This window comes from Cyclopterus lumpus, chromosome 22, assembly GCF_009769545.1.
Source record: "Cyclopterus lumpus isolate fCycLum1 chromosome 22, fCycLum1.pri, whole genome shotgun sequence".
Lineage (NCBI taxonomy): Eukaryota > Metazoa > Chordata > Actinopteri > Perciformes > Cyclopteridae > Cyclopterus > Cyclopterus lumpus.
In genome coordinates, this window is record NC_046987.1 from 23346294 (window position 1) to 23361982 (window position 15689).

At 51.7% G+C, this 15689-nt stretch overlaps 1 protein-coding gene across 2 annotated transcripts; it reads right to left on the reverse strand.

The window, feature by feature from the left end:
• Positions 1–2125: 2125 nt before the first annotated feature.
• On the reverse strand, positions 2126–15681 carry snx6 (sorting nexin 6). 2 transcript variants are annotated; one of them, XM_034525115.1, is made up of 14 exons: positions 15646–15681; positions 15495–15545; positions 14499–14603; positions 14178–14288; positions 13855–13976; positions 9144–9267; positions 8760–8855; positions 8578–8683; positions 8412–8487; positions 8272–8311; positions 8077–8163; positions 6279–6438; positions 5959–6044; positions 2126–3318 (listed from the first exon to the last, which is right to left on the reverse strand). In XM_034525115.1, exons 1-14 carry the CDS (start codon positions 15649–15651, stop codon positions 3265–3267), a joined length of 1224 nt encoding a protein of 407 aa, XP_034381006.1. In that variant the 5' UTR covers positions 15652–15681; the 3' UTR covers positions 2126–3264. The 2 variants fall into 2 exon arrangements, with proteins under 2 accessions (XP_034381006.1, XP_034381007.1); XM_034525116.1 differs by having other exon boundaries at positions 15495–15542; positions 15646–15680.
• Positions 15682–15689: the final 8 nt, after the last annotated feature.

Below are 15689 nucleotides of genomic sequence, written 5' to 3' on the forward strand. Positions count from 1 at the left end.
GTTTAACATCAGGAAGTTGCAGGTCATCCATGTTTTTATGTCTTTAAGACATTCTTGAATTTTAGCGAGCTGGTTGGTCTCCTCTGGTTTGATCCATAGATATAATTGAGTATCGTCTGCATAGCAATGAAAGTTTATGCAGTGTTTCCTGATAATATTGCCCAAAGGAAGCATATATAAGGTAAATAAAATTGGTCCAAGCACAGAACCTTGTGGAACTCCGTGATTAACGTTGGTGGTCATTGAGGCTTCATCGTTTACAAATACAAACTGAGATCGATCTGATAAATAGGATTTAAACCAACTTAGTGCGGTACCTGAAATGCCAATCGACTGATCCAGTCTCTGTAATAGGATGTCATGATCAATGGTGTCGAACGCAGCACTAAGGTCTAATAATACCAGTACGGAGATGAGTCCTTTATCAGCACTAAGGTCTAACAAGACCAGTACGGAGATGAGTCCTTTATCAGCACTAAGGTCTAACAAGACCAGTACAGAGATGAGTCCTTTATCAGCACTAAGGTCTAACAAGACCAGTACAGAGATGAGTCCTTTATCAGCACTAAGGTCTAATAATACCAGTACGGAGATGAGTCCTTTATCAGCACTAAGGTCTAACAAGACCTGTACAGAGATGAGTCCTTTATCAGCACTAAGGTCTAATAATACCAGTACGGAGATGAGTCCTTTATCAGCACTAAGGTCTAACAAGACCAGTACAGAGATGAGTCCTTTATCAGCACTAAGGTCTAACAAGACCAGTACAGAGATGAGTCCTTTATTAACACTAAGGTCTAACAAGACCATTACAGAGATGAGTCCTTTATCAGCACTAAGGTCTAACAAGACCATTACAGAGATGAGTCCTTTATCAGCACTAAGGTCTAACAAGACCAGTACGGAGATGAGTCCAACTTTCTCAAGGATCTTAGAGAGGAAGGGAAGGTTAGAGATTGGTCTGTAGTTAGCCAACACCTCTGGATTAAGAGTGGTCTTCTTCAGGAGAGGTTTAATTACAGCTACTTTGAAGGAATGTGGTACATGGCCTGTTAGCAAAGACACATTAACAATATCCAGCAGAGAGGTGCCAATTAAAGGCAACACGTCTTTAAGCAGCCTTGTTGGGATGGGGTCTAAGAGACAGGTAGACGGTTTAGAAGTAGAAACCGTTGAGGACAATTGGTCTAGGTTAATGGGAGAAAAGCTATCCAAATATACACCAGGGCATACAGCCGTTTCCAAGGCCACTCCTCTTGATGACAGATCGGCAGTAGTTGAGGGCAAGAGATCATCAATCTTGCCTCTAATAGTTCAAATCTTTTCCTTGAAGAAGTTCATGAAGTCATTACTACTGAGGTCTATAGGAATACACGGCTCCACAGAGCTGTGACTCTCTGTCAGCCTGGCTACAGTGCTAAAGAGAACCCTGGGGTTGTTCTTATTTTTCTCTATTACTGATGAGTAATAGGCTGCTCTGGCATTACGGAGAGCCTTTTTATATGTTTTAAGAGTACGTAAACACACACCTTCCACAACTGGACATATCCTAAAAAATATAAAATCAAATATATGACTTATCTTTGAGTGAAGCTCACTTCCTGTTAGTTTTCCAACCTTCTCCATGTGTCAATCATAACATTTTGGCCCTCCGGTATAAAGGCCAAACACTCCTGATACTAAAAGTCCCAAAATGCACTGCAGCAGCAAGCCTGCCAAGACCTGCAAACCCAGCTGCACCTCTATTTTATAGAGTGTGTCTGGTGGAGTGTGGTGACACCCTGTCGGTGCTGCAGAAGCTGTTCATGGAGTCAAGAGGGACGGCTCATGTTGGGCAACCTTCAGCCAGATGTCCGCCCCACCCCTCCAAGCCCCCCGTCCAATTAGAAGAGTGTCTTAAGGTATTATTCATTGAGTAGGACCAGATGAGATCAACATTGATTCGTGCTGCAGACCGGCTCAGCTTCCTGTCTCCATCTTGAGAAATGGAAGCGTTGGTCACAGAAGTGTGAAACACATTAGTTTACTGTTAAAAAAAGAGTCCTTTACAACAGACCAAGTGACGTTAGTGATAGAGATGAGCGTTCATTAGTTCACTCATACAAACATAAACAAGGCTTCTTCGTTTAGTGACATCACGCTTTAATAACAACGGGAACACCTCCATGTTTATGAATCCTAAAGTCTGGTTTTCCTTCTGAATGTCTTCACTTTCTACAAATCAACATGAAACTGGTTCATTCTCACTGAATCCACAGAAACGAGATTCACAAAAACAGTTTTCACAATTCTGACATCAGTCGTAATTACAAGATACTAAGCCGTTATTATGGAGTTATGAGATAAGTCCTTATAAGTGATAATTATGAAAACAATATGGATATAGACACAGATTTGTGACAGACAATAAAAACAGGTTGAAATGTTTTCACGACTTTTCTTACAGTTGTAAGATGACGTTGAGACAATCAGACCCCAAAGGGTCAAAGGTCAAAAAAACCTGATTGAATGGGAAATAACTTTACAATGAAAACTCTTTCAGGTGGTCATGTCAGGGCCAATATCTGAGCTGGTATTGATCACATCGGGTTGCTTTATTCATTTCTCCTGAAAATAAATGAGGGAGTTAATTTGAAGTTCTTAACATTTGAACTTTGAGAACTTTTGTCAATTGAAACAATGTATCGACACTGATAATCAAACCGGGACCAGCATCCCCACAGTAGAACTGCTGGACCGGGAGGGATTTGTTTAATTTGGATAAGAAACATTAAACATTTGTTTATTCTATTCCGTGATATTAAAGTTTCAAGTGAGTGTCACTCAGGAAGAAAATAGGCTGATCACACTAGTTCTGCTGGACCGGTTGAACCGGTACAGGTGCTTCCGGTCTGATAATGAACCGGTTGAACCGGTACAGGTGCTTCCGGTCTGATAATGAACCGGTTGAACCGGTACAGGTGCTTCCGGTCTGATAATGAACCGGTTGAACCGGTACAGGTGCTTCCGGTCTGATAATGAACCGGTTGAACCGGTACAGGTGCTTCCGGTCTGATAATGAACCGGTTCAGGTACTGCTGGAGAGGGACGGAGAGGATAAAGAAGATGAAGAGGACGGTGTCTGGTTAGTGATGAAGACGACAGACTTCCTGTCTGTTCTCTCTGGTCCACAGTTCTCAGTGTCATTCGTCCGCCCAGACTCCGCCCACAGTGGGTGTCCAGTTGATGTGGGCGGGGCTGTATAAAAAGGGCGTGTCCAGTTGGTTAAGTGTTACCTTTCAGGACAACCAGACAGCTCTGCAGCAGCTGGAGGTTCCCCTGCAAGTGAGAGGGGAGGGGTCAGAGAAACGGGGGTATAGAGGAGGAGGGGTCAGAGAAACGGGGGTATAGAGGAGGAGGGGTCAGAGAAACGGGGGTATAGAGGAGGAGGGGTCAGAGAAACGGGGGTATAGAGGAGGAGGGGTCAGAGAAACGGGGGTAAACAGGGGGAGGGGTAAACAGGGGGGAGGGGTAAACAGGGGGGAAGGGGTAAACAGGGGGAAGGGGTAAACAGGGGGAAGGGGTAAACAGGGGGAAGGGGTAAACAGAGGGAGGGGTAAACACGGGGGAGGGGTAAACACGGGGGAGGGGTAAACACGGGGGAGGGGTAAACAGAGGGAGGGGTAAACAGAGGGAGGGGTAAACACGGGGGAGGGGTAAACACAGGGAGGGGTAAACACGGGGGAGGGGTAAACAGGGGGGAGGGGTAAACAGGGGGAAGGGGTAAACAGAGGGAGGGGTAAACACGGGGGAGGGGTAAACAGGGGGGAGGGGTAAACAGAGGGACGGGTAAACAGAGGGACGGGTAAACAGAGGGAGGGGTAAACACGGGGACGGGTAAACACAGGGACGGGTAAACACGGGGACGGGTAAACACGGGGAGGGGTAAACACGGGGAGGGGTAAACAGGGGGAGGGGTAAACACGGGGAGGGGTAAACAGAGGGAGGGGTAAACAGGGGGAGGGGTAAACACGGGGGACGGGTAAACACAGGGAGGGGTAAACACAGGGACGGGTAAACACGGGGGAGGGGTAAACACGGGGGAGGGGTAAACACGGGGGAGGGGTAAACACGGGGGAGGGGTAAACACGGGGGAGGGGTAAACACGGGGGAGGGGTAAACACGGGGGAGGGGTAAACACGGGGACGGGTAAACACGGGGACGGGTAAACACAGGGAGGGGTAAACAGAGGGAGGGGTAAACAGGGGGAGGGGTAAACACGGGGGAGGGGTAAACACAGGGACGGGTAAACACAGGGAGGGGTAAACACGGGGACGGGTAAACACGGGGACGGGTAAACACGGGGACGGGTAAACACGGGGACGGGTAAACACGGGGAGGGGTAAACACAGGGAGGGGTAAACACAGGGAGGGGTAAACACAGGGACGGGTAAACACAGGGACGGGTAAACACGGGGAGGGGTAAACACAGGGAGGGGTAAACACAGGGAGGGGTAAACACAGGGACGGGTAAACACAGGGACGGGTAAACACGGGGAGGGGTAAACACAGGGACGGGTAAACACGGGGAGGGGTAAACACGGGGACGGGTAAACACGGGGAGGGGTAAACACGGGGACGGGTAAACACGGGGAGGGGTAAACACGGGGACGGGTAAACACGGGGAGGGGTAAACACGGGGACGGGTAAACACGGGGAGGGGTAAACACGGGGACGGGTAAACACGGGGAGGGGTAAACACAGGGAGGGGTAAACACAGGGAGGGGTAAACACAGGGAGGGGTAAACACAGGGACGGGTAAACACAGGGACGGGTAAACACGGGGAGGGGTAAACACAGGGACGGGTAAACACGGGGAGGGGTAAACACGGGGACGGGTAAACACGGGGAGGGGTAAACACGGGGACGGGGTAAACACGGGGAGGGGTAAACACGGGGACGGGTAAACACGGGGAGGGGTAAACACGGGGACGGGTAAACACGGGGAGGGGTAAACACGGGGACGGGTAAACACGGGGAGGGGTAAACACAGGGAGGGGTAAACACAGGGACGGGTAAACACGGGGAGGGGTAAACACAGGGAGGGGTAAACAGGGGGAGGGGTAAACACGGGGAGGGGTAAACACGGGGAGGGGTAAACACGGGGAGGGGTAAACAGGGGGAGGGGTAAACAGGGGGAGGGGTAAACAGGGGGAGGGGTAAACAGGGGGAGGGGTAAACAGGGGGAGGGGTAAACACAGGGAGGGGTAAACACAGGGAGGGGTAAACACGGGGAGGGGTAAACACGGGGAGGGGTAAACACGGGGAGGGGTAAACAGGGGGAGGGGTAAACAGAGGGAGGGGTAAACACGGGGAGGGGTAAACACGGGGAGGGGTAAACACAGGGAGGGGTAAACAGAGGGAGGGGTAAACACAGGGAGGGGTAAACACAGGGAGGGGTAAACAGAGGGAGGGGTAAACACAGGGAGGGGTAAACACAGGGAGGGGTAAACACAGGGAGGGGTAAACACAGGGAGGGGTAAACACGGGGAGGGGTAAACACAGGGAGGGGTAAACAGGGGGAGGGGTAAACAGGGGGAGGGGTAAACACAGGGAGGGGTAAACACGGGGAGGGGTAAACACGGGGAGGGGTAAACACGGGGAGGGGTAAACACGGGGAGGGGTAAACACAGGGAGGGGTAAACAGGGGGAGGGGTAAACAGGGGGAGGGGTAAACACAGGGAGGGGTAAACACAGGGAGGGGTAAACACAGGGAGGGGTAAACACAGGGAGGGGTAAACACAGGGAGGGGTAAACACAGGGAGGGGTAAACACAGGGAGGGGTAAACAGGGGGAGGGGTAAACAGGGGGAGGGGTAAACAGGGGGAGGGGTAAACACAGGGAGGGGTAAACACAGGGAGGGGTAAACACAGGGAGGGGTAAACACAGGGAGGGGTAAACAGAAGATGTCATTGTTACCTTGGCGTGTTTGAGCTCCAGCTCTGCAAGCTCCACCAGGTTTTTCCTGAAAGCTGCCACTCGTCTCGTTTTGAAGTCTATGAGCTCTGCAATCAGAACAGAATCCGCTGTTAGATACTAGACCAAGGATCAGGAGTTCAAGGGTCAAGGATCAGGAGGACAGGGGTCAGGAGTACAAGGATAAGTTAGTATATGTTATATGTAGGAATGTTTGACTTCCTACTGTGTGGAATCAAACTACCAACCGTGACGTGTCTCTTTGTTGTCGCTGTAAAAGTAAAAGCAGTCTTTCACAGGTGTAAAACGTGGACTGGACACACCTTGCTTTGCGGATTCGGAGATCTTCTCAAACTTATGGCAGCAGAGCTGCTGGCTGGTCTCGGCCTGCAGGACGTCTCGGTTTTTGGCTCGAGCTTTATCCAGAGCCTTGTTAGCGTTTTCATAGTCCACCAGAGCCCGGCTCCTCCTGTACAGCAAATCCTGCAGCCACATCACCACAATATGTTGCTGAACGTGGTTCCTAACATCCGATTGATAACCGAGTGGGGTGACATGTTACATAAAAGCTACAGCTCAGTAGATTACTGATGAAACTATATATTTGTGTTTTTAAAGAGTATGCTAACTGTGAGTTTAACTGTGAGGCTGACTGAGTTTAACTGTGAGGCTGACTGAGTTTAACTGTGAGGCTGACTGAGTTTAACTGTGAGGCTAACTGTGAGGCTGACTGTGAGGCTAACTGAGTTTAACTGTGAGGCTAACTGAGGCTGACTGTGAGGCTAACTGTGAGGCTAACTGTGAGTTTAACTGTGAGGCTAACTGAGTTTAACTGTGAGGCTAACTGAGGCTGACTGTGAGGCTAACTGTGAGTTTAACTGTGAGGCTAACTGTGAGGCTAACTGTGAGTTTACTGTGAGGCTAACTGTGAGGCTAACTGAGGCTGACTGTGAGGCTAACTGTGAGGCTAACTGTGAGTTTAACTGTGAGGCTAACTGAGTTTAACTGTGAGGCTAACTGAGGCTGACTGTGAGGCTAACTGAGTTTAACTGTGAGGCTAACTGAGGCTGACTGTGAGGCTAACTGTGAGGCTAACTGTGAGTTTAACTGTGAGGCTAACTGAGGCTGACTGAGGCTAACTATGAGGCTGACTGAGTTTAACTGTGAGGCTAACTGTGAGGCGGACTGTGAGGCTAACTGTGAGGCTGACTGAGGCTAACTGTGAGGCTAACTGTGAGGCTGACTGTGAGGCTAACTGTGAGTTTAACTGTGAGGCTAACTATGAGGCTGACTGAGGCTAACTGTGAGGCTGACTGAGTTTAACTGTGAGGCTGACTGTGAGGCTAACTGTGAGGCTAACTGTGAAGCTAACTGTGAGTTTAACTGTGAGGCTAACTGAGGCTGACTGAGGCTAACTGTGAGGCTAACTGTGAGGCTAACTGTGAGTTTAACTGTGAGGCTAACTGAGGCTAACTGTGAGGCTGACTGAGGCTAACTGTGAGGCTAACTGTGAGGCGGACTGTGAGGCTAACTGTGAGGCTGACTGAGGCTAACTGTGAGGCTAACTGTGAGGCTAACTGTGAGGCTAACTGTGAGTTTAACTGTGAGGCTAACTATGAGGCTGACTGAGGCTAACTGTGAGGCTGACTGAGTTTAACTGTGAGGCTGACTGTGAGGCTAACTGTGAGGCTAACTGTGAAGCTAACTGTGAGTTTAACTGTGAGGCTAACTGAGGCTGACTGAGGCTAACTGTGAGGCTAACTGTGAGGCTAACTGTGAGTTTAACTGTGAGGCTAACTGAGGCTAACTGTGAGGCTGACTGTGAGGCTAACTGTGAGGCTAACTGTGAGTTTAACTGTGAGGCTAACTGAGGCTGACTGAGGCTAACTGTGAGGCTAACTGTGAGGCTGACTGTGAGGCTAACTGTGAGTTTAACTGTGAGGCTAACTGTGAGGCTAACTGTGAGGCTAACTGTGAGTTTAACTGTGAGGCTGACTGTGAGGCTAACTGTGAGGCTGACTGTCGAGCTGACTGAGGCTAACTGAGTTTAAATGTCAAGCTAACTGTCAAGTTGGACAGATCTACCCAGCATGCACGGTAAGTGCCTCAGACGAGCCTGACCTTTGCAGCCTGCGACTCTCTCAGGTAATATTTCAACAGGTCGGCCAGCTTCAGGTCTTCATCTGCTGCAACGCGAGATTCAATCTTCTGTAAAGCAGCGACAGAAACCTTCACAAGTCTGACGTGAACAAAACAACGCAGCTACGGACTGTTTCTACTTCGGCTACTTGGCACGTGATCCGACAACAAACTTACCCTCGTCTTCTCAAACAGCTCCGACACTTTCAGGAAGAACCTGAAACAGGTGAAACAGGAAACGATCAACAGCAGGAAGTGGCAATAATATAATGAAACAAAAGCAGCACACTGTGGAAGCCCAACATGTCGGTTCGTACTTGCAGAGGTCAGTGGAGTCCTGCGTTCCTAACGTGTAGAGAGACGAGGCGATTCTGTTGATGTCATCTGCAGCGTCTGAACACAAATACCTGACTAAGTCCCATAATGCACATGGACAGAGTTCCCCTTCACCCAACCCTGGATATTAATTAGCTGGATTCTTACTTTTATGCGAGCGGATCATTCTATCAGATTTGGCCGAAGCGTCTTTCACTCTGTTGTGATATTCCAACAGAAACGTCTTCTCGTGCTCAAAGAAGTCGTCGACGTCCTGAAAAACAGTAAATATCCGTGAACTCTGACCAACGTAAAACCACTGGACTCGGGAAGAAGCTCTGAACTGTCACCTTGACTCCGGCCACCAGGACGCCGTCAGCAGACTTCACCACGTTCTTAAAGAAATCTTCCAGCTTCTCTTTCTTGTTCTTCCCTCGTACACTCAGCTGTCAGAGAGCAGAGGTCAGAGGTCAGAGGTCACACATCATAATCACCACAAGGCTCCTACTTAGACCCTCTTATTATTCTCCTGTTGTATATACGTCAACTCAGATTACACATACACACATATATATATATATATATATATATACACACACACACATAAATAATACATATATTTATTCAAATGGTCAGACTCAAGGTTTAGTTCACGTTCATTAAGTTAACGGGAGCAGAGTGAGATCTCAGCTCAGAGGTGTGTAGTCAGTCAGGGAACTGAAGTGAGGACTTACGTCCTGGTTGTACTCCAGAAAGACGTGGAAGTTTAGGTCTTTCCTGAGGACAGGATGAGCCGCCACACGACACAGGAATACCTCGTGCATGGCCACGGTCTTCTTAAAGATGGCCAGGTACTCTCTGAAAACAGAGCCGTCAGCTTTCACTACCAGCTTAGCTTCACTCCACTAACAGCTTAGCTTCACTCCAGACGATTGTAATTGTGAAGAAAGTTAGTGGTCAGGTGAAGTCGGTAGGCAGGTGGTGGAGTCGGTAGGCAGGTGGTGGAGTCGGTAGGCAGGTGGTGGAGTCGGTAGGCAGGTGGTGGAGTCGGTAGGCAGGTGGTGAAGTCGGTAGGTGGTGAAGTCGGTAGGCAGGTGGTGAAGTCGGTAGGCAGGTGGTGAAGTCGGTAGGCAGGTGGTGAAGTCGGTAGGTGGTGAAGTCAGTAGGCAGGTGGTGAAGTCGGTAGGTAGGTGGTGAAGTCGGTAGGCAGGTGGTGAAGTCGGTAGGCAGGTGGTGAAGTCGGTAGGTGGTGAAGTCAGTAGGTAGGTGGTGAAGTCAGTAGGTAGGTGGTGAAGTCGGTAGGTGGTGAAGTCGGTAGGTGGTGAAGTCGGTAGGCAGGTGGTGAAGTCGGTAGGCAGGTGGTGAAGTCGGTAGGCAGGTGGTGAAGTCGGTAGGCAGGTGGTGAAGTCGGTAGGCAGGTGGTGAAGTCGGTAGGCAGGTGGTGAAGTCGGTAGGTGGTTAAGTCGGTAGGCAGGTGGTGAAGTCGGTAGGCAGGTGGTGAAGTCGGTAGGCAGGTGGTGAAGTCAGTCGGTAGGTGGTGAAGTCAGTAGGCAGGTGGTGAAGTCGGTAGGCAGGTGGTGAAGTCGGTAGGTGGTGAAGTCGGTAGGCAGGTGGTGAAGTCGGTAGGTGGTGAAGTCGGTAGGCAGGTGGTGAAGTCGGTAGGTGGTGAAGTCGGTAGACAGGTGGTGAAGTCGGTAGGTAGGTGGTGGAGTCGGTAGGTGGTGAAGTCAGTAGGTAGGTGGTGGAGTCGGTAGGCAGGTGGTGAAGTCGGTAGACAGGTGGTGAAGTCGGTAGGCAGGTGGTGAAGTCGGTAGGTGGTGAAGTCGGTAGACAGGTGGTGAAGTCGGTAGGCAGGTGGTGAAGTCGGTAGGTGGTGAAGTCGGTAGACAGGTGGTGAAGTCGGTAGGTAGGTGGTGGAGTCGGTAGGTGGTGAAGTCAGTAGGCAGGTGGTGGAGTCGGTAGGTGGTGAAGTCAGTAGGTAGGTGGTGAAGTCGGTAGGTAGGTGGTGGAGTCGGTAGGCAGGTGGTGGAGTCGGTAGGTGGTGAAGTCGGTAGGTGGTGGAGTCGGTAGGCAGGTGGTGGAGTCGGTAGGCAGGTGGTGGAGTCGGTAGGTGGTGAAGTCGGTAGGCAGGTGGTGGAGTCGGTAGGTGGTGAAGTCGGTAGGTGGTGAAGTCGGTAGGTGGTGGAGTCGGTAGGTAGGTGGTGAAGTCGGTAGGTGGTGGAGTCGGTAGGTAGGTGGTGAAGTCGGTAGGTGGTGAAGTCGGTAGGTGGTGGAGTCGGTAGGTAGGTGGTGAAGTCGGTAGGTGGTGAAGTCGGTAGGTAGGTGGTGAAGTCGGTAGGTAGGTGAAGTCAGTCGGTAGGTAGGTGAAGTCAGTCGGTAGGTGGTGAAGTCGGTAGGTGGTGAAGTCGGTAGGCAGGTGGTGGAGTCGGTAGGTGGTGAAGTAGGTAGGTGGTGAAGTCAGTCGGTAGGTGGTGAAGTCGGTAGGTAGGTGGTGAAGTCAGTCGGTAGGTGGTGAAGTCGGTAGGTGGTGAAGTCGGTAGGCAGGTGGTGAAGTCGGTAGGTGGTGAAGTCAGTCGGTAGGTGGTGAAGTCAGTCGGTAGGTGGTGAAGTCGGTAGGTGGTGAAGTCAGTCGGTAGGTGGTGAAGTCGGTAGGTGGTGAAGTCGGTAGGTGGTGAAGTCAGTCGGTAGGTGGTGAAGTCGGTAGGTGGTGAAGTCAGTCGGTAGGTGGTGAAGTCAGTCGGTAGGTGGTGAAGTCAGTCGGTAGGTGGTGAAGTCGGTAGGTGGTGGAGTCGGTAGGTGGTGAAGTCAGTCGGTAGGTGGTGAAGTCAGTCGGTAGGTGGTGAAGTCAGTCGGTAGGTGGTGAAGTCGGTAGGCAGGTGGTGAAGTCGGTAGGTGGTGAAGTCAGTAGGTGGTGAAGTCAGTCGGTAGGTGGTGAAGTCGGTAGGTGGTGAAGTCGGTAGGTGGTGAAGTCGGTAGGTGGTGAAGTCGGTAGGTGGTGGAGTCGGTAGGTAGGTGGTGGAGTCGGTAGGCAGGTGGTGGAGTCGGTAGGTGGTGAAGTCAGTCGGTAGGTGGTGAAGTCAGTCGGTAGGTGGTGAAGTCGGTAGGTGGTGAAGTCGGTAGGCAGGTGGTGAAGTCGGTAGGTGGTGAAGTCGGTAGGTGGTGAAGTCGGTAGGTGGTGAAGTCAGTCGGTAGGTGGTGAAGTCGGTAGGTGGTGAAGTCGGTAGGTGGTGAAGTCGGTAGGTGGTGGAGTCGGTAGGTAGGTGGTGGAGTCGGTAGGCAGGTGGTGGAGTCGGTAGGTGGTGAAGTCGGTAGGTGGTGAAGTCGGTAGGTGGTGGAGTCGGTAGGTGGTGGAGTAGGTAGGTGGTGCAGTCGGTAGGCAGGTGGTGGAGTCGGTAGGTGGTGAAGTCGGTAGGTGGTGGAGTCGGTAGGTAGGTGGTGGAGTCGGTAGGTGGTGAAGTCGGTAGGTGGTGGAGTCGGTCGGTAGGTGGTGAAGTCGGTAGGTGGTGGAGTCGGTAGGTAGGTGGTGAAGTCGGTAGGTGGTGGAGTCGGTAGGTGGTGAAGTCGGTAGGTGGTGGAGTCGGTAGGCAGGTGGTGGAGTCGGTAGGCAGGTGGTGGAGTCGGTAGGTGGTGAAGTCGGTAGGTGGTGGAGTCGGTAGGTGGTGCAGTCGGTAGGTGGTGGAGTCGGTAGGTGGTGGAGTCGGTAGGTGGTGAAGTCGGTAGGTGGTGGAGTCGGTAGGTGGTGAAGTCGGTAGGTAGGTGGTGGAGTCGGTAGGTGGTGAAGTCGGTAGGTGGTGGAGTCGGTAGGTGGTGAAGTCAGTCGGTAGGTGGTGGAGTCGGTAGGTGGTGAAGTCGGTAGGTAGGTGGTGGAGTCGGTAGGTGGTGAAGTCAGTAGGTAGGTGGTGAAGTCGGTAGGTGGTGAAGTCGGTAGGTGGTGGAGTCGGTAGGTGGTGAAGTCGGTAGGTAGGTGAAGTCAGTCGGTAGGTGGTGAAGTCGGTAGGTAGGTGGTGAAGTCGGTAGGTGGTGAAGTCGGTAGGTGGTGAAGTCGGTAGGTGGTGGAGTCGGTAGATGGTGAAGTCGGTAGGTGGTGCAGTCGGTAGGTGGTGAAGTCGGTAGGTGGTGGAGTCGGTAGGTGGTGAAGTCGGTAGGTAGGTGGTGGAGTCGGTAGGTGGTGAAGTCGGTAGGTGGTGGAGTCGGTAGGTGGTGGAGTCAGTCGGTAGGTGGTGAAGTCGGTAGGTGGTGGAGTCGGTAGGTGGTGGAGTCGGTAGGTGGTGGAGTCGGTAGGTGGTGAAGTCGGTAGGTGGTGAAGTCGGTAGGCAGGTGGTGGAGTCGGTAGGTGGTGGAGTCGGTAGGTGGTGAAGTCGGTAGGTGGTGAAGTCGGTAGGTGGTGAAGTCAGTCGGTAGGTGGTGAAGTCGGTAGGCAGGTGGTGAAGTCGGTAGGCAGGTGGTGAAGTCGGTAGGTGGTGAAGTCGGTAGGCAGGTGGTGAAGTCGGTAGGTGGTGAAGTCGGTAGGCAGGTGGTGAAGTCGGTAGGTGGTGAAGTCGGTAGGTGGTGAAGTCAGTAGGTGGTGAAGTCAGTAGGTGGTGAAGTCGGTAGGCAGGTGGTGAAGTCGGTAGGTGGTGAAGTCGGTAGGTGGTGAAGTCAGTAGGTGGTGAAGTCAGTCGGTAGGTGGTGAAGTCGGTAGGCAGGTGGTGAAGTCGGTAGGTGGTGAAGTCGGTAGGTGGTGAAGTCAGTAGGTGGTGAAGTCAGTAGGTGGTGAAGTCGGTAGGCAGGTGGTGAAGTCGGTAGGTGGTGAAGTCGGTAGGTGGTGAAGTCAGTAGGTGGTGAAGTCAGTAGGTGGTGAAGTCGGTAGGCAGGTGGTGAAGTCGGTAGGTGGTGAAGTCGGTAGGTGGTGAAGTCAGTAGGTGGTGAAGTCAGTCAGTAGGTGGTGAAGTCGGTAGGCAGGTGGTGAAGTCGGTAGGTGGTGAAGTCGGTAGGTGGTGAAGTCAGTAGGTGGTGAAGTCGGTAGGTGGTGAAGTCGGTAGGCAGGTGGTGAAGTCGGTAGGCAGGTGGTGAAGTCGGTAGGTGGTGAAGTCAGTAGGTAGGTGGTGAAGTCAGTAGGTAGGTGGTGAAGTCGGTAGGTGGTGAAGTCGGTAGGCAGGTGGTGAAGTCAGTAGGTAGGTGGTGAAGTCAGTAGGTAGGTGGTGAAGTCAGTAGGTAGGTGGTGAAGTCGGTAGGTGGTGAAGTCAGTAGGTAGGTGGTGAAGTCAGTAGGTAGGTGGTGAAGTCAGTAGGTAGGTGGTGAAGTCGGTAGGTGGTGAAGTCGGTAGGCAGGTGGTGAAGTCGGTAGGTGGTGAAGTCGGTAGGCAGGTGGTGAAGTCGGTAGGTGGTGAAGTCAGTAAGCAGGTGGGTGCATCATTAAAAAGGCATGTCGGTATGCCTGTCGGAAGGTAGCTCGGTAGTGACTCACGCCTCCAGCTCCTGCTTCATCTTGGTGAACTCCTCCTTGGTCATGGATCCTTCTCCCTCCCCCAGCTTCTGCAGCTTCTCTCTGGATGCATCAAAGTCTGGTCTTGGGGGGGCTGGGGGGATCTACACAACAACAACAACAACAGGAATCCTTTGCTTCATGTTTCATTACAGTTGTGCTCTATGTATTGTTTCTACCTGTACTGACATCTAATAGCACAGTGTACAAGGTTTTAGGTTTAAATCAAAGTGCCTTGTCTCCTCTTGAGTGGCAGAATGAAGGCAGTCCTGCTAGCGGACCGGTTGACGCGAGGCGGTTCTTACGATGTATCCTGCGTACTCTTCATTCTCGACAAACGAGTCATGCAGCCAGATGAACTCTTCATGCTGCCGGACCACCGAGAACTCATTCTGCTTGAAGTTAGGGAGCGTGCTCTGTGGGAACAGGAAGTGAATTATCAAACTCTTCCGTCCAGGTGTCATATCCAATTTCAAAAAGGTCAACGATCGGCAACCTGGATTGTGCGAGAGTTCAGAGAGTCCATTCTGGGCTCCTGTACAAACATGGAGGACTGGGAGGACCTGGTCCCTGGAGAGAATACAGAATATCCTCACTCGAATGGTGGCGGACAGAAACACACTGACCTTGGTGTGGACGGTGAACTTAACCTTGTCCCTCTCACTCAGAGCGTCGGAGATGTCCACCTGCAGCGTGGCGTCCGTCTGCAGATCCACGTTCACCGCCCGTGGCTGCAGAGGTAAGGCAGAGACGACATCCCATAATGCACCACACCCACAGATTAACCCACTGGGTGTTTTATTGTTGCATCATTGTAATAACCTGTTGTAGTCACATGTAAACACGCAAAGCAGACCCACAAACGTTTCCATCGTGGTTCAATTCTTCTGTGAAATCTTCTAAAACTCATGAATCCTTTCTTCCTAACAGGAAGTGATTATTGGAGAATGATCGTTCTGTAGTTAACGATTACAAACACTAATCAATAAAACCAGCTGTGACCAGTGGGATGCAGACCTCAGACCCCCTCACAGACCGGGATCGACCCTCCGACCTCGTGAGGTTCATTCCACTAACGTTTACTCTCCGATAAAGAACTGTTATGTTTGTACTTTATTTGTGTGAACATGAACTAATGTCAATAATCCATCTTCCTGTATCGATGCTCGTCTTCTGCTAGTTAGCCGAGTGCTAGCCGAGTGTTAGCTGTCAGCTCGCTAACACGAGCGCATTGACGGACATGTTTGTAGTTCTTCGGGAGACAAACATCTCTCACTGGGACCCGAACCCAGCACCAGGGTGGGGTTCCCCCAGAGGTCTCCCTCTGTTATGGTCACGAGACGTAAACTGAACGGAAGCAAATCAACCAATCAGCATCGCAAGGAGTGTCATGTGACCGCCTGGTGGCTAACTAGCACAGCAGCACCTGTTAGCTCACTTGGCCCAGGGAGCTAACGGCCTGTAGCCGGGTCAGGGCTCGGACTCTCGACTGGCCGGACCGGTTCAGAAGCTGCGAGCCTGGATCCCGTTAGCATGCACGGCTAATCACCGGAGCTACGGGTAATTAGCTTGGCCCAGACAAACAGGCAGACAGACAGGTAACGTAGACAGGTAGCACTCACTCCCCGGTCCTCCTCGGAGAGGAAGTCGGGTCCGTCATCCAGCCCTTCCTGCTGCGGAGAGAGAGAAGCACAGCCGTTAGTACAGCAACGACACCGGCGGTCCACCGGGCCCGGTACCGAGCAGGAGAGGAGAGAAAAGACACAAACCCACCATCATGGCTACGAACGGGTGCAGACAGGAAGTGGCGTGACGTC

Bases quoted from the DNA above. Each gene is read 5' to 3' on its own strand.
- snx6 (XM_034525115.1), bottom strand. The intron at 8,312-8,411 runs GTACGAACCGAC...CACCTGTTTCAG, and splicing joins GACTCCACTGACCTCTGCAA to GTTCTTCCTGAAAGTGTCGG. The intron at 8,164-8,271 runs GTAAGTTTGTTG...GCTGCTTTACAG, and splicing joins AGCTGTTTGAGAAGACGAGG to AAGATTGAATCTCGCGTTGC.